The 27,559-nt window shown below is 40.2% G+C and overlaps 1 protein-coding gene across 4 annotated transcripts in view; it reads left to right on the forward strand.

Annotated features, from left to right (window-relative positions):
* The window catches only part of HECW1 (HECT, C2 and WW domain containing E3 ubiquitin protein ligase 1), a 271,517-nt gene that overhangs the window by 157,108 nt on the left and 86,850 nt on the right, over nucleotides 1-27,559 (forward strand). For all 4 annotated transcript variants that reach the window (XM_075083715.1, XM_075083717.1, XM_075083719.1 and 1 more), the window contains 2 exons: nucleotides 10,036-10,111; nucleotides 18,696-18,865. In XM_075083715.1, the coding sequence (XP_074939816.1) occupies nucleotides 10,036-10,111; nucleotides 18,696-18,865 (246 nt within the window). The remainder of the gene's footprint in view (nucleotides 1-10,035; nucleotides 10,112-18,695; nucleotides 18,866-27,559) is intronic.

Consider the following 27,559-nt stretch of genomic DNA (forward strand, 5'->3'; position numbering starts at 1 on the left):
GAGTTTCTGAAGCTCTAATGAAAGCTGCTTGGAGGCATGAACTGCTGTCTAACGCAATTTCCTCCCTTCCAAAGGCATTGTGGATATGTAAGAGTTTAGAGTATTTCTGCTATATGTGCCCTACATTTTGATCACCCGTCATTTCATAGTACAAATAGGGAAAAGGTGTTAGCAGCATTTTTTTGTTGTTCTCCATACAAACGAAATGTTTTCTTGAAAAGTTTGAATTTGGAGTCTACAGGAGAAAATTTTGTGCAGAATTACAGGATCCAAACAGTGCCTGATGGGCCTATCTCACCTGTCAATGGCAAACCTCCCAGTTATTTCTCTGGGTTGCAGGGTCTTGCTTAGCTGTTCCTGAGAGGATAATATTTACAAGCAGTTCTTGCTGTCAGAGTGTTTAAGCACATTAATACTCTGTGTATGGATCTGTCAGGTTTACAGGGCTGATCCTGTCCTGCATTAGGCAGCTGCCTGATGTAAATCTGATCATAAACCCAGATTTTCTTAGAGGCTTTTTTTCTGGATGATGGTAGCTCTGGGAAGCACAAAGCTGTTTAGCAACTGGAAGGAGCCTTCTTCCCTGCAAACTCGACCAGAGTTTGTTTTGCCCATTGGAGTTGCAAACTACTTTCATCCTTTGGACCACTTAAAACTTGCTGAAAGACTTTTTAGTGCTCAAAGGCTCACTGGCACCAAATAGCATGCAGCCTCAGAGCCAATGTGTGAGCAGTTGGTGAAAGGTGCTGCACAAAGCAGTCTGCCCAGAAGTTTGCTACATACAAAGAAAAAATGGCTGCTGCTTAGATGTAGTCCAGCCATCGATCCAGAAAGCACAAGCCAAAGCCTATCCACATGAATGTGTGATTGTGTTTAAGTATCTGAAAATCTAGTTTATTTAAAGAAAGTTTCGAAGAGTGAAGGAAGGTCAGAATCTCTAATCAAAGCTTTTCCTCCGCTGCCAAAGGATAGCTGAAGTTTATTAGGCAGAACTGTTGAAACAATGAAAAGGCTGAATCTAATAAAATTTTGGAAGAAAAAGATACTGGACTCTGTGAGAGATACTGAATTGTTGCCTCAATCCTAGATTTTGTTTTAATTGAAATGATTGCACTTAACATCCCTATTCTAGCTGCTGGTTATGCTGAAATAGCATTCTACCCATGTAGGGTAGATATGAAATATCTTCATGCCAAGACTGAGACCTCATACACTTGGTATGTGCTATTATTGAATGTCCTCTTGTCATAAGCCTGCTGATAGTTGCCTTTTGAGGACTTTACTGATGATACTAAACAGCAATTTTTTCCAGTAATTTAGTTTGGCTTCCAAGGTTCGTTATCTAGAATCTGCTGAAAGGATTTGTAATATTTTCAATGGGAAGAAAACGTTTACTCGCTTTTTTGCTACCTTTTTTAAGGGTTTCTGGGAGACAAGTTTTTGGAATTAAAAACTTCTGTCTCCTGGGAATAAATGAAGTAACCGATAAACTCTTCTGCAAGATGAGGCAACAGGAGCTTTCTGCAGACAGGGCAATTGCCATATGCCCGCAAAAGGCAAATTCTCCCCTTAATTAGGGAATGGCATTGAGAAGGTGATGTATTGCAAGGCTAGAATGGCACTGACCGTGACACACAGGGAAGACTGTGTGTGTGGTCACAGTCCTTCAGGGATGTGATCTGGCTGAGGAGAGCCCAGTAGGGAGTTAGGCTGCTGCCGGAGAAACTGGCTGCTGTTTGGGAGTACCTGATAGAACAATACTATGGTGCCAGCACTGTGGCTTAACTAGCTAACAGGATAAGTGGAATGTATTGCATTCAAGAGCTGGATAATTCTGTTAACAGTGAGGGTTGTAGCTGAAGCACTGCCATTAATTAGGGCTAGATTTTCAAAGTGGTGCCTGGGATTATAGCCATAATTCTGTCAGTGACAGTCATGGAGCTCAGGTCTCTGTTTGTTCCTTTCACAGTTCACCCCTTATGTCTCAGTGCGCCCTGTGTTCCCAAGATGTGTAAGAAGTCAAGTGATGAGGAAAAAGGAAGTACTCACTCCATCTCTGTTTATTTAGTCAATTTTTTTCCCCAGATAGTTTCTTTTTAAATTCAACACTTGGGAGGAAATGGGAGTATTCACCCATTTGCAGATTTCCTGAGGACTATTCCCTCTCTAGAGAGGATAGTAGAATATGAAGCATGAACTTGGGACGATGTCTTACATTCTTTTAATGTGTAAAGACCCTTCACTGCTGAGCTATGGCAAATGTAAACCATTCTCCACTTGTTTAAAAACTTGTCCTAATGTTAAGAGTTTGGTGAAATCAGGAAGGCAAGAGTGAAAGCCAACAGAACTAGGTTAGGGGAGCATAATTTTTTGAGGAACTCTTCTTGACACCTGTGCTATGTACACACAGGTCTGTTAAAACAATAGCTCCAAACTGATGTAAACTGACATTAGCAAAGCTGTGCAGAGTGAAAACTGGTACTCTGCCCCTGCGTCGGGCTGGGTTTTGGACCCATCTTACATCTCAGATGAACTAAGGGATACAAACAGATGAAAGGGGACATGGGACAAAGCATCTGCTTCTTCTTTTGCACTAGACTGTTGAATTAAGGCTATTAACTGTATTTTGCCTTAAATCTGCAGGCAAGTTTAATGCTCTTGAAAAGCAGAGAACAGACAACTGGCGCTTGAAGCAAGCACAGTGCAGGCAGTTCCTGGATAGCCTGCCTTTTCCCCGAGCTGTGCAACCCCACGTCTTTAGCTCTGACACATCTAGCAATATTTTTTCTGTTTGCTGATGCACCGTTTGGGACTGGGTTGAAGCTCTTTTACACTTGTGATTTGAATCAAGCATAGATTACAGCCTTCCCTTTTTGCAATGCTCTCATCTGCTTTTCATCCTCAGAGCTGGTGTATACAAACAGAAAATACTTTGTTGATTTACTTTTGTTATTTTTATTTTTCTTTCATTGTAGACTTCCATCTTCCATACAGGTTTAGTACTGCTTGGAAGCATGAGCCCCTCTGAATTCTTTGATAAGTTCTTAGACCTGCTTTTTTAAAGAGAAGCTCTTGTGGATGGATATCATGGTCCAGGCTAGAGCTTTGCCAGTTGACAGTACCTGACTATTTAATTTGCATTGAATTTTACTGTAGTTACAATCTGTGCTGCCCGTGTAAAGTATTCTAGGTTTTAATTAGCACCTTTTAAAACTGGAACTTGATTGGATTGAGTATTAGGTCATGCCAATAATGTTCATCGTATAAAAAGTCAGCAAATACAAACAGCTAATGTAGCATTGTTTCTAATGTCACTGCAGTTTCCTCTATTTTAAATGTAAGAAATACTGGCCTATGCTGGATAATTTATGTTATGATCATTAAATATTATCATTCTTTTGCGACAGAAGCTACTGTTACAGAAGTGCTTTGGCTGTCAGTGAAGAGTAAGGTTTCTTGAACTGGATGTGCTTCTACTTACAGGAAAGGAAGATTTTCTTAGCCTTGTTGGATCTCTTTGTATGGTTGTAGGGGCCAAAAAATGCCTTTCTGCAGAGGAAAGTGTGTTACAGAATGATAAGTCTAAGGCATAGCCATGTTTTTCTGTACTGTGTGTGGGAAAAGGAGTATGTGCTTGTATTTGTCATCTGGGCATGTCTAGCTGTGGTAGAAGCATGTAATAAAATCATAGTAATCCTGTGTTATATCAGCAAGACTTTTAAAATAATGAAGTTGGGCTGCACAATATACAAACATGCTGAAAGTGACTTAGTGTGATGCAAAGCACACTTGTGGTGGGTTGACCCTCGCCGATGCCAGGTGCCCACCAAGCTGCTCTGTCATGCCCCTCTTCAGCTGGACAGGAGAGAGGAAATAAAACAAAGGGCTTGTGGGCCAAGATAAGGGCAGGGAGATATCACTCACCAATTACTGTCACGGGCAAACCAGACTTGACTTGGGGAAATCAGTTTTATTTATTACTAATCAAATCAGAGCAGGGTAATGAGAAATAAAACCAAATCTTAAAAACCCCTTCTCCCCACCCCTCCCTTCTTCCTGGGCTCAACTTAACTCCTGACTTCTCTACCTCCTCCCCACCAGCAGTGCAGGGGGAGAGGGAAGGGGGTTGTGGTCAGTTCATCACATGTTGTTTCTGCCACTTCTTCCTTCTCAGGGGGAGGACTCCTCACACTCTTCCTCTGCTCCAGCGCAGGGTCCCTCCCACGGGAGACAGTCCTCCACAGACTTCTCCAGTGTGAGTCTTTCCCACAGGCTGCAGTTCTTCACAAACCACTCCAGCGTGGGCCCTTCCCACAGGGTGCAGTCCTGCCAGCAAACCTGCTCCAGCGTGGGCTCCTCTCTCTATGGGGCCACAGGTCCTGCCAGGAGCCCGCCCCAGTGCAGGCTTCCCACAGGGTCACAGCCTCCTTTGGGCACATCCAGCTGCTCCGGCATGGGATCCTCCATGGGCTGCAGGTGGATATCTGCTCCACCATTAACCTCCATAGGCTGCAGGGGACAGCCAGCCTGCCCAACCATGGTCTTCACCACAGGCTGCTGGGCAATCTCTGCTCTGGTGCCTGGAGCACCTCCTCCCCTTCCTTCTCCACTGACCTTGGTGTCTGCAGGGCTGTTTCTCTCACATGTTCCTCTCTTCTGGCTGCTGTTGCCCAGCAGTATTTTTCCCCTTCTTAAATCTGTTACCCTAGAGGTGCTATCACCGTCATTGATGGGCTCAGCCTTGGCCAGCGGCAGGTCCATCTTGGAGCTGGCTGCAACTGGCCCTATCAGACATGGGGGATCTTCTAGCAGCTTCTCACAGAAGCCACCCCTGTAGCCCTCCTGCTACCAAACCTTGCCGTGCAAACCCAATACAATGCTTTATCAGCACTCTCCTCTATTACTGGTCACTGGTGCCCAAATGCAGATTTTGTAGTGCAGCACTAGACAAACATGGTTGCAGCTTCTTCCAGACCTGAGTTTACACTATACATGTGTCCAAAAGTATTTGCGTCATCATAAGCTAGAGGTATAAGGAGGATGAATAGGAGCATCTGAGGTATGCTCTGTAGGCGACTTTACTTTCAGGAGCAAGAGTGTTGTCTTTATTACTCTTCCACGTATCTAGGTAGACTGGTGAAGGATAAGGTATTTTACGAGAGGTTTTTAATTAGCTGTGAGAGTCTCTGTTTCTTTGCTTCTGCTTAGAAAAATTTTTAGTGATGCACTTGGCGTTTTGCCTCAGCAAGAGCTGATGATCTGTAGTACTCTCGGATTTCTAAGGATTTATTTTTTTTTTCATAACACATACCGTGGCTAAAGAGGGAGGGAGTCTCAAGGGCTCCATTTGCTAGTGTGAAGCCTGCCTCCTTTCTCATTCAGGGTCACATAACTTCCCTCCAGCATTTGCAGGAACTACTCACAAGGAAAAGTGGTACTAGGACAAGACTGTATTAGTTTTAGCTTTCAGTCATCTTCTTCTGTCTTCTTTTTTCTGTCTATTGAAAAAATGAAAAGCACTACCAAATGTGGACCTTTTCCTGAGCTCTGCAAGTCCCGAGAGGCTTGAATATGGCCTCAAGTACCTCCCCATGTTTTGCGGATAGCCATCATGGGCTCTGGTGGTTGTCTTTTGCCATGCTTCAGAGGTTGGGAAACTCTGTACCAGACAATAATATTTTACAGTGTGTGTTTACTGGAGAATATTTTAAAGGAAGTACCAATACTTCTCTTACTGCTTTAGTGCATGCACTTCCATCAGTGACAATTACACCGGCTCTGATTACAAGCAAGGAAAGTGAAAAGGAGTTTGAATGTGGTTCAGGAAGCCTTTGGTTTTCTGAGAGATTCATTTAGGCTTGAAGTTGCAGCCCATGTCTCATCTCTTCATGTCAGGATATGACAGAACCATATAATAAAAGCATATTCATCCTGTTTTGTATCAGCAGGACTTGTAAAATAATTAGGCTGGGCTGCACAATGTGCAAACATGACATTATAAAATAAAAATATTAAACTAATTCAGACTGATCTCTCACTTCAAGGACATAAAAGAGCACCAAAGTTATTGAGGGAAAATCACATTTGTTCCTTTTCATACCAAGGACTTCAGTCCATAGGATGTCAAGTAACGAGATGAATGTTGTCTTTCTGCCAACCAAATATGTTTTAAGTGGCAGTTGGGAAGATAGGGCATTTTTTTTACGTCCCGATTACTAAATTCAAGGTTTACTTACAGTGATGAAACTCTCAATGTAATTATATTGTAGCCACTAAAACCAGTCTTGATTTCTTTCATGATAAATGGCAAGCAGGAAGAGCATGACCCATGCACTTCTCCATCCCAGGCCTCGAGACACAATGAACGCTGGTCGGCGCGGTGGCTGGCGAGCGTTGGTGGCCATGCCATCTGCCCTGCACAAAGCATTCTTAGCCTTGTCCTCACTACTGAGTACAGTCTGGTATTGCGTTAGAAAATGGTGAATCCAAACTGCAGCAAAAAGCTTTTTTCTTTTCAGAAAACCAGACTTAATGTCAATAAACTTTTCTCATTGTTTTTAAGTCCCTGTGATGTTCAGTTTGGTCCCAAAAACTTCCCTTCAGATGGAGAGCAGAGCAAATGTAGTGACCTTGACTAGTCAGGGCACTGAGGGGAGAAGCCTTATGTGCTCCGCTTGCTTGGCACAGCAAGCTAAATCACAGCGTGTTCCTTGTGTAGCTTCCTTTCCTCTCCTGCCATACCTTCTGACTCATTGAAACACCAATATTAAAGTAAAATCGCTTTCCCAGCCTTCCTAATATTCTTGCCTGGGTATATCCATGCATAGTCACTCCTTCCTTTGAAAGAGGACATCTACCTGCTCGTGACCCCCTCTGGCACATGTCCTGCCTTGCCTGAGGACCTGTATCAGGGGTGAGAAGGTGCAGCATACGTGTGGGGGGAGCAGCAGACCAGTGCCACCAGACCAGTGGAGGACAAAGGAGCGCAGGTTTGGGATGAGAGCTATACAGGAGGCGTTTGGCTCAGTTGCACAGTCTTTGATGGTGCATCCCAGGTCTCAGCCCAACGGTAAGTGCCTCTCTTGCTCAGCCTTTCTGCCATGCATTCCCTTTCTTGGCAGCCTGGACAGGAAGAAAATTGGAAAAGCTTCAAAGAAGTGTTGTGATGCATTTCAGATTACTAAGGTTAAGTGCTAGGCATTATCAAAATGCCTAGCATTTTGATGTAGCATTGCATCTCAGAGAGTTATGCTGAGATAAAGTAGGGAGTATATAATTCATTTACACAGCAGGGCTGGTTTTTAGGCCATACTTTTGTGTCACAACTTCAGACATTGCCGATGCAGCAAGTGCCTGCTTCTGCAAGCAGCCACCTGCCTGGTGCACCCCGCTGGTGTCTGCGGGAGTAATTTGGTGTGCAAAACTCTTCTCAGCAGGAGGTACTCGTCAGGTTTGATTTGCTTTTACGACACTGTCTGACTTTTTGGTCTCTGAAAAAGTCCTTAAGGGTGTTGCAAGTAAATCTCTTGGTTTTGTGAAAACAGGAGCTAGATGAAAGGAGAGGCCAGGGCTGCCCTGTACTAAACACAGACAGTCCTAGCTGGCTCCAGTAGCCTTTTGGTCTTCACTGGGGGAAGCGCTGTAGGGGAAGCTGTGGATGCATCCTTCTCAAACCTCTGACTGAGTTGAGATCAGGAAATCTGGGATTAGGAAAATTATGTCAAGATTTCCAAAGCATTAAATCACCTGAGCTGTTTTCCAATGAAAGCTGGGGGAACATTTATTAGCACTCAGGTCATTTAAAAATGTGACCCTGATATAACACACAAATGGAGTAAAAAAGCAGGAGCACCTCCCAGCTCCTGGGTGCAGATGTGCACCCCGATCTCCTCTCAGCTTATCACTGGGATGAGACCTGGGATGTACCCTGCTTTTTCACACCACTCCAGCCTTCCTCTGCCTTGATTTCCATGGAAAATATGGGGCACGTAGAAATTGGGGGAGCACTACCAGTGGCCCTGTGATTGTATGACTGAGGGGTGAACACTTGACAGTACGGTGTGGGGTATACCTGCTTTACACAATAGGTGGATCCTTTAGGAGCAAATAAATGTTTTTGTTGTTGTTTCACTTACGGGGCTGGATATGTTATATGTGTCTCTTTGTATAATGCCAAGCTTTGCCAGTGCAGGTTTCGCCCTCCTGGGGATGCTTTGCCAGTGTAATACTCCAGTATAACTGTCTCAATACAATTTCACTAATGTAAATGTGGCACAGAAAGAGTCATTTAATAGCAACATATTTTAAGTTTTGAACAGGCAGTATTTACAGGACACCGTCAGATCCACCCCAGTCTGTTCAAAGCACAAACTGTTAAACTATTCATACTGATTCATCGCAGATCTGAAAACCCCAGAGAAATGTTTAAGTACTGGAAAAAAAAGCACATGTCTTACTGATGTGCGCATATCTAGGTCAGTTTGCCCAGTTACTGTCCTGGACAAAATCACGAATGAGACCATAAGTAGTAGGATAATGTGTAATAAATGCCAGGTAGTGAAGTACAAAAATACATCTTGACAAGGAAACACTGTTGTTTCTTGGTGGGATTACAACTTTGGCTGGTAAAGGTTACTGAGTTCTTGTCATAAAATTCTCATAGTTACATAAGATGTTTTGATTTCAACGTGACTCTATCCAGAAACAAGTGGTGGCTTTAATGAATAGATTGAAACCTGGTTAGATGAGAAGTCCAAAAGTGCAATTGTAACTGCTTAGCCAAGATCCAACAGGGATATTTCTACTGGAATTTGCCCGTAGTCCAGCTGTACTCAGTACCCTTTTTTCCATTTAAATAGTCTGTAAGAAACAAAATGATTATGACAAAAAGCCAAGTCCAGCAGAGCCCGTATTTTTTTCATAATGGTGTCTAAATTCAACCTGTATATTTATGATCTAGGCCTCATCTGTGTCCTGACCTGCTAGCTGTGCTTGTCGTTTAATCCCTGCTAGCTGGGCAGCAGTGCCCTCTTGCCCAGGTTTTTAACTCTCTCGGGGCAAAGAGCAGCTTGTTTTCTAAGTTAAGCTTGAATACACAATATTTAATATACTGAGTGATGAGTCACAGTTGAGTGGGACTTCAATTACTGTTTCCTGGCAGAAATTGGAACTTCACTGCATAAATGCTCTTTTTCTTTTTCGCCTGAAAGCTGAATGGCAAGAGTGGTGAGGAGCTGCGGCTTCCCCGGAGCAGAGCAGCACTTGGTTTGTCTCCAAAGTCAGTGGGAGGTAGTAATAGTAGCACCACCTCCCTGCTGAACTTGGAGCTTGAATCCTGATGGGATCTCCTCTGCTTTGTTCAGGGAAACAGCTGTGAAAATTGCTGATGGTGGGTTCCTGCTGATGCCCCAGACACTGGCTCAAAGGCGTTCTTGCTTCCCAGTTCTGATTACGGCCAGAAGGTAGCCTGGGTTCTAATTTGCATAACAGCAGCCCACCAATAAACTTGCTAACCAAAGACTGACATTAAAACCTAAACTGTGGAGTACAAAGGGTCATTTATTGATTTCCCCCACCCCACCGCCCAGATCACTCTCAATGCTTATTGTTATTATAATCCACAGTTGTATTTTTGCACAGGGTATTAGTAGACTCTCAAAAGTCTTTCATACATGTATGCAATAAACTTTCTGGAACAAGATTTTCTACACTAATAATAAGTCGTTATAAAGACAGGCGTTGTTTCCGGAGGTGAGACCACGCCTCCATTCTTATGCACTACTTTTATCTCCTCCTTTTTGGGTGAGGAACTGCTACATTAAAATTAGAGTAGTATTTTTGTATCATTCTGTTTTCTTAAGGAAAAACCTCTAGGAAGGGATGACTTAGGCCACTAGTGGTTAAATTATTACCTGGATAAAAATGTTGTTCGTGATTAATGGTCCTCTAATTTTAAAAAAGACAGCTACTAAGCAATTTGTCTGTTCAAGAGTTATTGGAGTCTATTCTCTCTCACCATTATTTTTCTTCTAGCAGATTTTTAAAAGCATCACCAATGAAGATTCAATCCAGGGACAAGGAAGTCGGAGACTGATAAGTTTTTCATTGTCAGGTAAGTTACTGCTGATGTGAAGGTTTTAAACCCACAGGGGGGGAAACTGAAGTTACTAAAACCTTTCATGTACATGAGTATGAATATATATGTACTGAGGTATATATTTATGCACGTTTTTTTTGCCTGTTGCTCTAGAAATGACGCTGAGACAGAGAATTAGTATCTATTATAATTGTAAAACTCTCTTCCTTCAACAAGAGTTTTGTGCTGAAATGTCTTGTTCAAATAGAATTTTGGGGCCATGTTAGGTTTTCCTGTTCACGATTAAATGTGGTTCTTTATATGTAGGTCAGGGAAAGCAAGACCAAAGGCATGAACTTTACTTACAGAGCAAAATGTGATTTGTGGTAGTCCTCTGTTTCTTGGAGACCATGTTCCACAGTCTTGGTCTGGACCTGAGGCAGATCCATGCACCATGGTGTACAAGCTTGTCTGTATTGCTCAACAGCGATTCTCAGACTTCTTGAGCCAGAAGACTGCATTCGCTCTTCTAAATTTTTTGAAGAATATTCAGCCTCATTACTTGGCATGTCACTGCAGGTTTTAAAGGCTTAATATGGTTCCATGAAGCAGCTACAGCCCATTTGATCTGGCTTTGGTAAAAAAAAAACTGTAAATCACTTCTGCAGAGAAAAAATCAGTTTGTCAAAAGAGAGTAATTGTGAGCAAGGTTCTCTTTTTCGAGTTTCATGCTTGCTTCTTGGTTTCCATGTTTTTAGTTGCTGGAAGATAAAGAGAAAGATGCTGAACTTGACTTGGAAATTCTTTGAGGAAGTAGTACAGAGAACAAAAGAGTTACTCTAGCTCAAAATTCTTACAAGCGTAAGCCTTTCTGTATGAAGTTCTATACTCGGACAAACATCACATTACATGATAGGTTTGACTGTATGATTTATTTCAAGCTTCCCTCCAAGTTGTGTTGAAGTCAACTAGGACTTCCATATTTCTTTAATATTAAGCATGCAAGTCAGTGCTTTTCCAAATTAGATGGCTAGTGTCATTCTTGAGAGGTTACGTATGCTATTTGGCAGGTTAGACAGGGCTCTTTTAACACATTGGGGCTCTTTTAACATATCATTTACTTTTTGCTGGGTTGGACACTGGGAACCCACCCAGTCACATTAAATTGATAAAATTATCGATTTAGCATAACAGAAATGAAGAAAGAGTTAATATTTTTTAACGTTCTTAAATAATTTTACACAGAAAATGTTGTCCAGAACTAGTAACATTTTTTCCCTTCTCTTAGATTCTTTGGCCTAGTAGACCAAGAGATGTCAAGAGTAATAATTTGTGAGACTGCTAAATAATGTTGTCTCAGTGGGCCCTTTTATAAACTAAACTAATTTACAGCTTGATTCAAAGTATACAAAGACCATACCACATAATACATTTGGGATATCTTATTCTAGTGTTTCACAAGCAATTCATTTACATTTATATCACATCCATATTAACCGCATCATTACAGCCAGGTATTTGAAAGGCTTTGAGGTCACAATTATTTTATCAAAAATCTTTGGTACCCAAATAGCTCAATTTCAGTCTTTCTGAAATTAACACAGTAACACATCACAAAGATTTATTTATCACCTTCCTCTTTAGTCAACAGCAACAACAAAAAGTTGTTGTCTCTCTCAAAGTAAAGTTATTGCTATTCCTATACCTGTTATGCTAGCTAACAAAATGCAGATCAAGCCAGGCCCCCGGAGGCATCAGAAGGAACTGGGATTCCTTTCTGTTTGCACTTCTATTACAGCAATAACCTCTCTATTGTCACGAGTCCTTTCAGCTCATATAGACTTGTCCTTTTCAATACCTGTATTATGGTATACTGTCACCTTCTATGTCATTACTTAAAAGTTAAGTTTCCAAATTATGGTTGATTTATTGTAATTAAAAAAAAAAAAAAAGAGCATGAGATCATTAGTCTGACTGGGGACCATTACATTAGGCGCTGCACCAACATAGAGCCGTCATGCCCTAAACAATTTATCATCTAAAGAATGCGAGAAGAGCTATGCCTTCTACCATATCAATTTTTAAAAATGAAAAATTATTAGAATGGGAGAGAAAAGTCTCAAAGTAGCCCAAATCCCTAGAAATGCTGTACAACAGCAGTCCATTTCAGCTGACTTGTATTACTTGCTCTACTGCCTAGACACTCCAGTGAGACTCTGTTAAAATGAAATGTGCAGAAACAGTTTATTTCTAAAACTTGGTGACAAAGTGCTTTATTTCTGCAGTTTTACTGAGTATTTTCTTGGACAAAATCCAACTGATTTCACTGGAAGTTTTGTCTGAGAAAAGATTTCTGGATTGAATTAAGAAGTCAAACAAATAAAACAGTATAAATTGATGCTTCAGGGCAAAAGGAGATCACTAGTTTCTTGAGTAACTTGAGTAGCTGAGAGTTTGCATTACATCAGTGTGAGGTTTGTTTTCCTCATATTTGCTTCTTTGGAGACTGGAAGTTGGTCCTGTGAAAGGTTAGTTCAGATTAATAGGTTCGTTAGCAACACTGATCTCAAAGAAGATAATTTCCCATGATGAAGCTTCTTTGTCATTTATATGATGGCTATAGTATTACTGCTTTCATTATTTAAAATACCAAGAGAAATATTGTAAGCCTAATGGAGCTAGATTAAATACAGTCTTTAAGGAAAGCTATGCAGGCACTTTGCATTTACTTTCCAACATGACTTTTCTGCTGTTACCAGTGAACGTCACACTTCTGATAAGGTGGCTGAAAGTGTCAGAGCTCTCACGTGAAGTACAGAAGGAAGAAATGTGCTAAGCCTCCCAAGATGTACCAGCCACTTCACTGGACCTTCATGGTTTAGCAACAGTATAATGCATTCTCTGATAGCCCTTGAAAGCGTTCTGTTGGCTGGTATATTTAGAAACTGTTATCATGAGGTTTGCATGATATGCCTCCTAGCTATATGTTGCATCAAATAACTTTTTCAAGCTTCAATATTTCACATATCTTATGTATTTGCACACTCTTTATTTACAAGTGTTCTTGTGGAAGAAAAGAGCAGAAGATCTAAATATTTCCCAAACATTCAGGCATTTATCCTCATCATGCCTCTCTTAGAAATATTGTTAGTTATTTTGGTGTGGCTTTCAGGCCAAACATTCAGGTAACATCCGTTGTCAGTTCATGGAAGTTAGAGTATAAATCAAAACTGAAAATAGTATTAGGTCTGCTAAGGGTCATTTTGACAATAGTAGTTACCATGAAATGCTTGATCAGAACGCAGATATATAATACATATTATCTTCCAACCATTTTTTTAAATCCTAGTGACTGACTTTATAACAGGAGTTCTAGCCACTAAATTTTGTTTATTTAGTATTGCTGTAAACATGCCTCTTCTTCTGCCCTCCCCAACTCAAGCTAACTTGCCCAGATGTTTTCTTTATAAGCCGGAGTTACTCATCACTCGACTTTTTCTTACCTCTCAGAGCTTGTGTGAAGGTGAGGTGACTTTCTACCACCTCCAGTACACCTGTGCCTATGAGGTACTTCAGTGCACTAGACTAACAGATTTAAAGGCCTCAGAAGACTTTGAATTCAACTACTCCATTATCCTGTATAACACAGGCCAATTTGCTCCATCGTGTGGAGCTTTGTATGAGTTTGGCTCAGCAGTATCTTACAGACAGGCGTGTAGTCTAGATCTGAGGTTACCAAGCGATCGTACTTTGCTCCAGTGTTTAATTGCTTGCAGTGATAAAAACTCCCCCTCGCTGTGCCAAGCAGTTCACATTAGCTCTTCAGACTTTTTTTGTGTTTTCCTTCTTGATGAAGACAATTTAAAAAGTAGCCTGTCTTTCAGCCATTTTTGAATAATTAATTTCTCTGCTCCTTTTTATTTATTAATAGACCTATTTCCTTCCTGATACCTCTGCTGCCCCTTCCTTACACAAATGAAAATCTCTTTAATTTTCCCTTGTAGCATTTCCAGCTGGAAAAAGTCTTTTCTCCTCTTTTCTACTGTCTTTAATATTTTGCCTGGGAGCCTTATGTGACAGAAATGTTTTGGCTTATCTGCTCCACTTAAGTTTGGTTTTTTTTAAATCTCAGATCTTTAAACAGTAGAATCCTAGACCCACTGAATGGTTTGGGTTGGAAATTACCTTAAAGATCATCTAGTTCCAACCCCCCTGCCATAGGCAGGAACACCTTCAACTAGATCAGATCGCTCAAAGCCTCATCCAGCCTGGCCTTGAACATGTCCAGGGAGGGGGCATCCACAGCTTCTCTGGGCAACCTTTTCCAGTGTCTCACCACCCTCACAGTAAAGCATTTTTTCCTAGTATCTAATCTAAATCTACTGTCTTTCAGTTTAAAACTGTTACCCCTCATTAGTTATGCTTTTAGATATGTTCTGGGCAAGTTTGGCCTAACTCAAGATGTCTTCATCTTCTCAGAGAGTCAGATGACTCACATATCATTTCCTCATTCTGAAAACACATGGCTAGTACACTAAATAGGAAAAATGTTAATTCAGTGAGTTGACCATAGGATTGCTGGGGCTTAATGATCTCTCCCACAGCTAGATGCAAGTCATCTGTTGAAATCAGTGGGATGGTGCTTAGAAACATGAAGGACATTAAGTACTTGTTGTCCTTTGTTGGAAAGAGTTTGCTAACTGTGTTAGAATATCAGTATCAGTTTCTCAAAACTAGTAGCTCTGCTACTTATTGGTCTTTTACCCATCTGCTGGTTTGTAGACTGTGTCTACTTCAGTGAAGTAAACTATGCAGCATCAGGAGACTAGGTGGACTCAGTCTTCTTGGGACACATTTATAAACTGCACAGAATATCCTTGTGTATTATTTCTATAAAAGTTCTTGCAAAGCTTTTCATGAAAGCTTCTCATCCCTTGGGGAGAACAGCTTCTAAATTCTTTAACTTGGAACTGATAGATTGATGTCCAGACTAAAAGGAATTAATTTAGAAACCAGACTGCTCCAGACTCTGGTTCTTGCTCTAATTCTCCATCTTTTTCTGTCATGCTTCTACAAGCAGGGGTCTGGACCAGTACCTTACTATGTCTGCAGGGAACTGAAATACCATCTTCATAATAGTTTTGCTGATCATTACCATCAAAGAATCTCCTTGCTGACCATGACAAAATGTGACTTGCAAACCCAAATCATGCCTCTCCCCTGACCTTCTGAAAGCTCAGTTACTTTTACTGAGGCAAAATCAAACATGGTAAAGCACAATCGTGTTCGAGCTGTGTCTGTCAGAATTGATCTTCCCACCTGCTTCTATGTTCTGAAAATAAATACATGCTTGTTTCCAGACTGTCACAAAAATAGTCTCCATCACTATCCAGTCATCAGTGCCCCAAAGTTTGTGTTGCTGCATGGAAAATGCAGAATGATCCTTTACAAGGCAGACAGGGAAGTCTATGGCTCACATTAGGGACAGAGGCTATGTACATGCAAGTGACCTACAGCAGAGCTTCCTTAGGTCTCATCCAGACACCCAGAGATCAGCATATATGGTAAGGAAGCCCTGAAGTTGCAATAAATTCATAATTCACTTGGGGGCAGCAGCAGGGAGCAGGAAGTGAACCTAGGTGGATTAGGATGTGTGTACTTACAATTACTGGAAGTCTGCAGCAGTGAAAGAGCCTGTGATTGCTGTACCTCCACCTGGATTCCTTCCTTCTGTCATCTTTCATGAGAGATGGCCTGATATTATTAAACTGATGGATGTAAGAGGTTACCTCTTTCACGCTGAAGTGTGATTTATGAGTAAATGGGAAACTGACATATGGTATATCAATAACATTTTTTAAGTTATTAAAAAAAGACTGGATGAAAATACATCTTTGCAAAGCATAGATGAGTTATCTTAGTAGCATTTCTTCATATGCCTCCAAGAAATACACTGTCAAACTACAGTGTAAAGCAAGACACATCCAAGCCTTCTGGAAATCATTGTTTTCACCAAAAATTTAAATTCAGTTAACCTTAAACCATCACTTAACTATTTCATGTCTTCAGAACCTTTTCCTGAAGACAGTACAGATAAGAGATAAATACTTTAATATGGGGAAGCAGAATAGCTGGGATTCTTCTGTTGGGAAGTTGCACAGCAGTGGTAAGAGAGTACCTGAGCCTTTGGTTACAAGATGTTACAGCATCCATAGGTTCCACTTCAAATTAAATGGATGACTTCTGGATATCTGGAGATACCCATGTAGCTTTATTCAGAGCTTTTGTGGTTTTGATGCTCTGTTTTTCATGGTGCTGAGAATTTGTGGTGAGATATGTATAACTGGGATATCTGTCCTTGTGAAATCTATTTCTGCTATCCGTATGCGTGCTTTGGACATTAGAAAATGAAGTATCTAACTGACGTTTTAACAAAAATTTATTGTATTATGAAATTTAAGCAAGAAAATGGCACAAATAAAATTTCCTGTTGTATGCTTAGCTAAATTTTTTTTCTCTTCCAAATACAAAAATTAGACTACTAACTAAGGTCACCTTCATGACTTTGCTTAATTCCCATAACTGGAAAGAGGCTGGTATGTCATCATAATATGTATGTTCTTTATGATACATAATATATAAGTATATATAATTGAGCAGTAGTTATTTTCTTCTCTGTCTATTAATAGACCATTTCTTTGCACAGTGGTACCCAAAGATAGTGCGGTCTGTCTTTGAAGGAAAAAAAAATCAGAAACATATACAGCAATAAATATTTCAGTTTCAGAATCTTTTGAGGAAACATCAGAGAGAAAGAAAATAAGATCCCAAAGGTCTTTCTCTTCTCTCATATGTTAGCAGCCTCACACTATTACACTGCTGAGCCTTGTCATTCATACTGCTTTTGCAATCTTGGTTTCTATTTCTAACAGTACAACTTCCAAAGCAAAAGAGTTTGCCATATAGGATTTCAGCAGGGCTGATAGATGAGATACGTGCTGGTTACATAGGGATTGTACACTCAGAAAAAAAAATCAGTGTTTTCACTTTGAACCAGATAATTTTCTTTGTGTAATAGTGTTGCTAGGACTGTGGCAGTGCATACTGTCAGAAGTACTTTCAAAAAGGCCATTAGTAGTGGTATGCTCTATTTTTTGTTAATTGTTAGAGAATGTCGCAAGAATGAGATTCTTAAAATACAATCTGTTTCAGGACCATCTGCCCAACAGCTTTTAAATATCTGCAACATGAATTGTGTGCTGGAATAGATGATTAAAACCAACCTGAGCAAAACCAGTTCTTTTTAACTTGCACATTTTATTGTGTTGGCTATTACCATATGTTAAGGAAGCAAAATACAACCCGGTGAATAATATCCCTGTTCTCGATATAGCTGTTTTCTGGAGGAAATGCTGATGTTGGTGTGGAATGTGTATGATTTTCAGATTCATCAAAAATACCTGCCTGGAGGGTTTTACATGGTCTCCTGCAATCTACCAGAACCATTGGGTTTTTAATCAGAAGAGAATTAAAAGGCTGTGAAAATTAATGGTTTCAAAATCTGCCTGAAAGAAAAAATATAAGTTTAAATCAAATATTTATGTATACATCTGCAGTTTTGGAAACTATCTCAGCTGATGCTTTATATCTCTTCAATACAGCAAGAGAAAGTAGCCAGACTCCGTGTTTATAGCCTTATGTGAAATAAAATAAACAGAGGAGAATCTCCATGCAAAGAGTGGTGAAAAATAAATTAGCTTCTGAACTCACTAATAGGAATAAGTGCTTATATTTTCCAAAGAACGCTTAGAAATGCATCTGGAAAAAAAAAGAAGGCCAGAGGCTTTAGTTTGTAGCTGTTGAACCAAAATTAATGATATACCTGTAGGTTGGTTTGCATTTCATTGGCTTCACAGGGACAAATTGTAATGGACTTTGTGTCTTCAGAACATCATGAGTAAATTTTGAAATAAGTGCCTGGGGATTTTTTGTCTGCATGACTCATATTATGCTCCCTGGCAGTTCTGCAGCTAGAAAGCCCTGCTTAAAATTTGGACATTATATACAAGAGTTTTCCTAAGTTACAACAGGTAAAGTTAACCCATGCAGAGAAGGAAATGTTTTAAAGTGGAAAAAATGTAAAATGACTTCTTGTGTAGAAAAAAGTGGTCTAAAAGCTAAGATTGATAGAAAGATAAAATTGATACCTAGGGGAAGTGACATCCAGTGGGTACTGAATGCCATGTCTATGTAATTAGATGAATGGATCTCTTTTTTAGAGTACTCCTGCCACTGGAATCAGGCTGAGCAAGTGCTTAGCTCCTTAGAAAAATCAGCAGATCGCTTAAATTACGCTACATAAATATTGATTCAGAAACCAGATCACAATCTGCACAATCAGTTTGTAAAATTTGCAGTTTCTTTATGTAATCATTTATAAATCCTAATTCACAAGATCGTTATCATTTGGCTTTACATTACCTCACAAGAAACATAGTGAGTTTTTTCATATTCCTGCTGTATTATTTGAATTCCTTACCAGTTTCCTCTATGCTTTTCCCAACATCCCAGAGAGCTACCTAGAATGTGAAAAATAATCAGGTTATTTACCTTCCTTCAGATTTCCAGGCTTTTGGTCTGAAGAAGGGAATGTTCTTCAATCCAGATCCTTATCTGAAGATTTCCATCCAGCCTGGAAAACATAGCATCTTCCCAGCGCTTCCTCATCATGGACAGGAGAAGAGATCTAAGATCATGTGTAATACTGTTAACCCAATCTGGCAAGGAGAGGTAAGTATTTTGAGTGTTGTGCTGAGACTTTTCTTAAAACATGGAAATGACGCTAGGAATATCCCTCCTTTTTTAAAAAAAAAATTCCTTTCTTGGCTAAGTAGTTGTGACCTCACTGTGCTTGATGTATTTCATGACTTCTTGTCTCAATGCAAGAGGCTTAATAGCTACACAGATGAATGATACCTTAAAACTTTCAGTGTGGGTTGTACTTTGGGGATGTAATTTATGAAGTTGTTATTTACTGAAGGCAGGCATAACCCAGAATTGAAAAATAAACTTGGATAGCATGAAAGGCTGCTGCTAGATTGTCATAGTGTTCTTACACAGACAGGAGACATTATATAAAGCAGAACAAGTATAGTATGCAAATAAAAAGAGTCTATGTTAATGAAAACTGTCAGTGGCAATATAAATTAAAGGCAATTTTGGCACATTTGCCCATCACCTTGAAGAAATACTCTACAGTCTGTTATTTCTTGTTGGAAGGACTTAGTAGGTATTAATGAGATCTGAGAGTTCAATTGCTGCCTGCTGTTTTTATATACGTATACCCATATATATATATATGTATACCCGAAATGGCAACAGAAAGCAGAGAATAAGGAATATCTTTGGAATTAAAGGAGCCTGACATAATGGGTGTGATTTACTGGTTGTCCCTGTCAGACCAATATTTCCACCACAGAAAACGGTAAAAGTAAATAAATGGACTAGATAGATTTACTAAAATTAAAATGAAAATTGTAAAGTAGTTTAGGGATAATTAGGTCAAACTGTATAGGCATGGAAATGTGAGTGGGAAAAACAGACAGCAGAAACGTCACTGAATACTCCTACCTGGAGGAGAATAGTCAGGAAAGTAAGTACCATATCAGGTTGTGCAACAGGTGAGCCTACATGGGGGATCTTGAACCTAGTCTGAGAAAAATGCCTTATAATAGGACTTAATTAAATGGAAGGCCCTGACATGAGGAATCCACCAAGTCGTAACTTCTCTGTGGCTCCAAGCATCAGATATATCTGGCTGAGGGGTCCCAGGTCAAGCCGAGGAACTGGAACTGACATGGAGGATAAGGGAGCTGACAGAAATCTTTCGGTAAAGTGCATAAGAGACAGGCCTAGAGGTGGTCAGGCATGAAGAGGAAACTTGCTGTATGTGTGTCACAGTACGTGTGATTGTGGGAGCTGGCAGCAAGTGTGGATGCCAGGAGCTGACACTCAAAGGGAGGGCACAAGATATGAATGTGGTCCCACCATTCTGTATCAGCCAGTTAACTGCTGAGGCGACACAAGGCTGTCCTTATCCAAAGAGGGATGTAGTAGCTGTGCTGATGGAGTCTGAAAATAGGCTTTTTAGAGGCACTCAATACTAGTCAGAAGTCTTCTCTGGACAAAGGCAACCACCAGCCAATGTAATTTGTTCTCACTTCAAGCACCTTCTGCACTGCTAGAGGATAAAATAACCAAAGAGTAAGAATCTGGCCCTGATAAAATGTCAAGGGTGTCTTCTTCTCAGGCCATGTGGGATGGCTGAGTTTTTGGGCTGACATTTCTTTGCCAGTGGAGTTTGGCAGTGAGAAAAGGACAAACAATGAAACAATGAAATAGACTAATTATGGACATTGGAAAGCAAAAGAGCACAGCTGGCTTCCAGCTTCTCTGTTCAGCCCCCTGGGTTTCCTGATTGCATGCAAACACACTGCTTCTCCCCTTCTATTGTTAGCCTGTTAGTGGCTAAGGAGTGTAAAACAGCAGAGATCTCATTCAACATGTTCTTCTGAGTTCTCTTCAGCTGATATAGAGATGTTTAACTGCATGCATTTGTGTTGCAGTCTATGCACATCAGCTGGTCTGAAGTCTGTTTTCATACTGAAAACCCACATTGGTTTCTATTGCACAGAAGATCCTAGGCCTGATTTTCTTCAACTTTGCCCCTTTATGGGACAAGGGGAGAAGGAAGACTGCAAACTGTTGCTGAATCACGGTGGTAGCCATTCTTCTGTCCACCCTTTTCGTTGATGGATGTGAATATATGAAGTGAAAAATATTGAAGAATCATAACCGTTTCATTAAATGGATCAGTCACTAGTTGTTTTCCAAAAGAAGGATTTTGGAAAGATCCAAAAGAAAGATGCAATATATTATTTCAGAAGGTGATTCTTTCCTAAGCTTCTCTGTTACCACATGTAAATAGAAGCCAGATGTTCTTTTTTTTTTTTTTTTTTTTTTTCCAGTTGAATGACATGCCTAACTTGTTTTGGCTGCTAAACTTGAAAAAAAAATGGAATAGGGAAATAAAACTATATAAATAGCTGCAGACTGGGATCTTTATATATGTTCTTGATTACCCTTGAGCAAATTCATAAGTGAAAGAATTGACTCAGTTTTGTAGGGCCTCAACACCAAAATAAAGTCCTACAGACTGAGAGATGATTCATTTACTTATATTAATTCCTTCTGGTATTACCGGGTTGTTCTATTTGCATAGTAACCACTTGCATTATAAGAACACTCTGGGAGCACCATGATGCCTCAGGCAATTTTTCATCTGTATCATGTAATATGGATGATCGTCTTCATTTCACAGACTGCTTGAATCCCGTTCACATGAGTTATCCTAACTTAAAGCTATTCTTCCATTGCTCTGTTTTGCAGTACTTTGTACAAGAGTACATAAGGAAATGGAAATTTCTTACTAAGAAGAGTAAGATATGACATTTTTACACTTGTAGTAGGGCTCTGCATGAGGCGAAAGAGCCCTCACATTGAGAGTTGTTCACTGAGACAGGTTAAAGCCCAGGTGGTATGCTCTGCTGGTAGAGAGGGATCATTTTGTGATATCTCTGTATGTTTTCACATGCTCACAGAAGATCAGATTCTGCTAAGCCAAAGTGCTGAATATTGCCATGTGTAATAATGACAAATAGTAAGTGTTTTGGGGGAGATCCAGATGAGCTACTGATGGTGCCTAGGCTTCTACAGGGTCAATGAGAAGTAGGCAGCTGCACAAAATAAAAAGAAGTGTCTTCAGACAGGGAACTTCTTATTACATGGTCTTGCTTGTTCTCTTATTCCTGGCTTTACTTTCAAACTGGTGCATTCTTCAGCAACATCTGTACTATTAAATGAAATAAGTGAATTCCTGGAAACCATATGCCACTGGCCAGCTTGACTGTAAACTCCCAGGTTAGGCAGGCATTGTGCTGACATTCCACACAGTTGCAAGAGCATAGCAGGTGAGTTGTCCTACTATGCTGATCTGATGTAAAATGCAGAGGAAATCTCAGAAAGAAGTGCCCACTTCCCAAATCTTCTGTACATCTAGTAGAATTGAGAAGGGAGAATGTTGATCTTATCTCTTCTAATACTGACATTAGAGAAATAATGACACTGTTCCCATATTGTTTCATATTAAGACAATGTGTCTGCTGTCACATTCTTTAGAAAAAAGCTCCTTTAAGAAGATTTAATTTGTCAGCAAGCAGTAAAGTGATGGGAATTCAGGCAAGCAATAGACATCATTGAGGATCATAAGCACCAAAAAAAAGGGGTTTAAAAAGTAGTTCACATACCTCCAGCCGGTTAGCAAATTCATTCAATGGTTTTGCAGATAAAGTACTTCAGGCCTCTAGACTTTCCCTTAAATGTATTTATGGCATTTCTTTCTTAACTGTGGCAGTTTGAGCTAACTGCTTTTTCACTTTTTGTTCATTTACTAGTGAGTGGGTACAAAGCCTCAAGGAATGGACAGTGAAGTGACTATGAAAATTGGCTGTTGCAACCATCCATCATATTTAAAGTAGTAGGAAGTGTCATCTGTTAAATGACACGTTGAATTTCAACTCTGATAATTCTAGCTCTGGAAGAGTAGGTTGCCTTGAAGTGGGAGCCCAGTACTAGGATAAAAACCATCTCAACTCCCTGCAGCTTCGCTGTTTGTTTCTTTGCCTCAACATTTACAAATATTGTTAAATTAGGGCTGAGACACAAAATAGTATTTTGGGTGGTTGCTTGGTTGCTCTGAAGATAGCTGCATTTTACTGATGAATTAATTGGTGCGTATAAGCAGAGGTGTTCAGTACTCTGTTGCAAGAGCACTTAACAAATAGTAGTTAATGTGTCAGATCTGATAAATAGAATTACAGAATTTTCACACGTGTAAATTGTACTCTCAGCACCTCAGATAACCCACAACCTTTCAAAAATCTGTACTTGAATAAATTGTCACATAACCTGTCTCTTCAGATTACTAACACAAAATCAGAAGGAGGAAACAGTCAGGGGCTCAAATGTCAGAGAGAGGTGGTTTGGGGAGAGAGGGCTTCTATAACGCAGACCATCATCAGTGATAGAAAGATGGAGTTTCGATGCTGCCTGCAAGAATGCCAAGATGACACAAATGCAACTGACTGACTGCTGGTTTGCAACTGCTTTTCTTATGATGCAGGTTGATAACTCAGGCACTGATTCTGTGATCATGAATGCTGGACTGGTGTATGATGGACCACCCAGCAGTCCTGGGACTGAAAGACCTTTGCCAAAGTAGCCAGACCATGCAACATGGTGTTTATGTTAGCTCTCTGCTTCTCTTGAGGCTTTATTGTGGCTGATATGATGGGTGCTACCTGATGTAGCACAAACCTAGAGTGATGCAAGCAGGGGACACCTGATCAAAGGTGAATCTTTCCAGAACAAAGTTAAACCATTAAACAGGCTTTAATAAATTTGAATCAAGAGTATGAATTTAAACTAAGGCAGGTTATATTTGTCCTGATTTTGATGTAAAATTCAGAGCACTAGATACTGACAGTCCTACCTCACAGAATCATTGCGTGATTTCACCAGAAGTCCAAAATGAAAGAAAAAAACCCAGGAACATCACACCGATTGAACTATGTATTTATTGTTAACTTAACCTTTTCACCCTTCTACTGGCAAACACAAAAGAATCTGCTGCAGAAACTTAGAGGTGTAAATCCAGTATAGGTGCAGTGAAATCCAGATCCTGAATCAGTATGATTTTGCCAAAGGTGTCACCGGGACTGAGTAAAGCCTTGTGGGTGGTAGTTTCAGTATATAACATTTTGGCATACGTAGCCGGAGTTAAGTGTAACACATAGTTTGACTACACAGAAAAGCTGTGATTTTACAGCTGCAGTTTTTTTTGAATAACGGGTGATGGTTGAAGTGTGAAAGCTCAAGACTTCAGTTTCTTCAGGAATGGGTTGTGGTGTGAAAAAATTGTTTAGATCTTTTTATTTAATTACAATTTCTGTATCTAGAAGACAAATGGCCTTGCTAATCTTGTATATTAGTGCTCATGAGTGTCCTCAAATATTTTCAGTCTGTGCTGTGCTAATAAATTTGTAGAAAATGTGTGAAGGATGATGAAAAACCCTGACTCTTTAAGCGGTGTTTGCTCTTGATTTACCCAGAAGTTCTTCTAAGTTTCTAATGTCTTACGGCTGAAATTTGCCTTTAATAAAATAAGAGATATCTTGCAAAACCATTCATGATGAGCCTAGTAACTCTAAATGTTGTAGAATACATGAAATAGACAGAAGGGCGTTTTTTATTCCTTGTTTCCAGTACAGAGAGGTAGAGAATCTGAGGGAGAAATCTAGGAAGGCAATTTGCCAAAGGCCCTATCCAACTTTGAAGGAGTTCAGTAGAAGGATTGAATCAGACCTTAGAAAAGCAACACATATTTATGTGCACCCCTTTTACTGTAGAAGAAAACCTATTGTGCCATGCCAGAATAAGGTACCACACTGGTTCTGGCACCCTGTGGTCACTGCTGAATTCCAGGACTCTCTCAGAGTACATGTAGGCATGTTGCAGCCTTTGACAGCCATGGAGCTTTGTGCTTGATCCTACTGACTCTGCAATATTTTATATTGTCACTGAGGAGTACTGTAGTACGTTTAAGAAACTGGAATTCCCCACGAGTTTATCCACTTGTTCTTTTGAGTAGTGTTGTATGTGATAGTAGTGATATGTAGAGGAAGTTTCTGAATGGGGAGTAGTATAATACAGATGGGGAGTGACGAGTGCATTAAGAGTGTAATTGTTTCACTGAAGTATTTGAAATGAAAAACCCACTAATGAAATATTTAGCTGAAAGACTAAATCTGTCTTCATCCATCAAATGTGATTTACAGCCTTTTAGGATTTACTTCTGCTTGTATTGCCCCTGTGGCATGATGGATATCACAAATAAATTTTCTTTTTAATTCCGTTTCTTATTCAACTCTGTCGTGGTTCAGCCTCAGCTGGCAACTGAACACTACGCAGCCGATCGCTCACCGCCCCCCCCCACCCTGTGGGATGGGGAAGAGAATCGGACAAGCAGAAGAACTTGTGGGTTGAGATAAGCACAGTTTAATGATTACAATAAAATGATAATGATAAATGATTATGATAATAATGACAATAATGTTAATATAATAAAAGGGAAAAGGAAGGGAAAGGGAAAACAGGAAAAAAAAACCGCAGAAACACGAACGATACAACCGCTCACCACCCGCTGACCGACGCTGCCCGTCCCCGAGCCGCGATTGCTTCCCCCCACCCCCGGCCAGCCCCTCCCAGGTAGCATACTGGGCATGACGTTACATGATACGGAATATCCCTTTGGTCAGTTTGAATCAGCTCTCTTAGCTGTGCCCCCTCCCCTCCCAGCTTCTTGTGCACCCGGCAGAGCATGGGAGGCTGGACATGTCCTTGACTAGTATAAGTGCTACCCAGCAACAGCCTAAACATCTGTGTGTTATCTCAACAGGTTTTTTTTCCATGCTAATTTCAAAGCACAGCACTATACCAGCTAGAGTGAAGAAAATTAACTCTATCCCAGCTGAAACCATGACAAACTCCAAATCAAGAGCCTAATTCTTCCTGTCACCAATGTATTAATTTACCTGCCTTTCACCAGTTATTATACTGACGGTTTTTAAAGAACTTGACTTGCACTTAACTTATCTAATTGGTGCTAATGGACATATTCTGTTCATTTCAACAGCTTCCTTGATAGCATTGCTGAGAGCTGCTCACTGTGATATATCCCTATTCAGGGATGCAAATAATATTGGTAAAAATAAAACATGGGAATTAGTCATCATCATTAGTTGGCTTTCTATGAAAACTATTCTTAAGCTCTGGAAATGGTTCTGTTATCTTATAAATGGATACAGATGTATTCTGCTGGGTCAGCGTTGGCATATGCCTTCATTCTTTACCATATAGGTCATGCATTAAACCCTGACAAAATCTATTCACATTGAGAAAATTAATCATCTGTGTATGTAAAAACATTGTTGGGTCTGGAAGCAAATAGGTACTGAAAAATAGATTACTGTCTGAAACTCCTTCAAGGGAGTTTACTACAGTGTTTTTTGGATCTTGCTTGAAGAGGGCAGCAATAAAGTAAAATCAGATTTAGATTTAGGTCGTTGAAGTGGTGTGAGAGTATGAATATGTCAGCTATTCCTAGGTAGCTTTGAATCTGTTTTGTGTCTCCGTGAGAGTGAATCTGCAGGAGGCAGCTTTGCAAAATCTTTGTAAATGAGAAGAGAATCCTAATGACTTACTCCTGACCAGAGCCAAAACTGATGATAAACTGCTTAGCCTGAGAAGACTTAATATGTTCATGTGGTTCTCTCTATCATATCACTTTCGCTCTAACCTCTGCCTACTTTCTCTGTATTTCTATGGAAATAATTAATTATGGCTTGCTGATTTTTGGTGCCTGAAAAAATATCAACTAAAGCTTTTCCTGCGGCTTGGGCATTTTAAGGCTGTGTCTGGTACAGATTCTGTAGTGTCTAATAAGATGTGCTATAATCCTGCAGCTTTTCTCATAGTGAGAAATTAATAGGGTCTCACTCTCCTATCCTACTGCCTCTTAGCATTAAACACGTAGGAACAAAGCCATCATTGGATCTCCTGCCGCTCTAAGTGGAATGGGCATTGGCAAATGGCTAAAGTCGGGAAAGTAGAGACACGCAATGGCTTTGCTTCTGGACCAAGTCTGTTTCCTCCTAGCCCTCATAATAAGGGATGCAAGAACATCCCAGAAATGAAATAATTGAAGACAACACTGAGAAAATAATACAAATACTAACTTGTTCTGTAGATCATGGTTTTTAATGATTCAGAGGGCCCATCTACAATAGTATTTTCATTCCATTCAAGAGAGCAGTTTCAAAGCAAATCTCATCTTCCCACTAAAGACACCGCTTGGCAGTGTTAAAGTGCATTAATTACTCTCAGCAGAAAGTAAGCCAAGAGTTGTGCTTCAGGAGTGCACCTGACACTTTTCAGACAATAATGGGAGTTCAGGCCAGGGCACCATCCTGGAGTTACTTCATGGTAAAACCCTTGTAACATGTCTGGATGTGGTCATCAGGTGCACAGCACCAGCTGCTTTGCTCTCCAGATCCGCTTCTATTGTACCACATGTCTTCCTAATGCAGACATGGCCGATGTATTCCAGGGATCAGGAAACATCAGTCTCCACAGGGCCTCCTTACCACTACTCATGACACGTGCTATTTTTACCCAGTATGCCAGGGATCTTCAATCACTCCTTGTGTTCAGACTTTCTGCACATAGTTTTTTTTTTAGGAATACACCTGGTAGGTATCCATTTCTTGTAACGGTCCTGATACATTTCTAGAGGAAAATGAAAAGATC

This window comes from Phalacrocorax aristotelis, chromosome 2 (assembly GCF_949628215.1).
Source record: "Phalacrocorax aristotelis chromosome 2, bGulAri2.1, whole genome shotgun sequence".
NCBI lineage: Eukaryota > Metazoa > Chordata > Aves > Suliformes > Phalacrocoracidae > Phalacrocorax > Phalacrocorax aristotelis.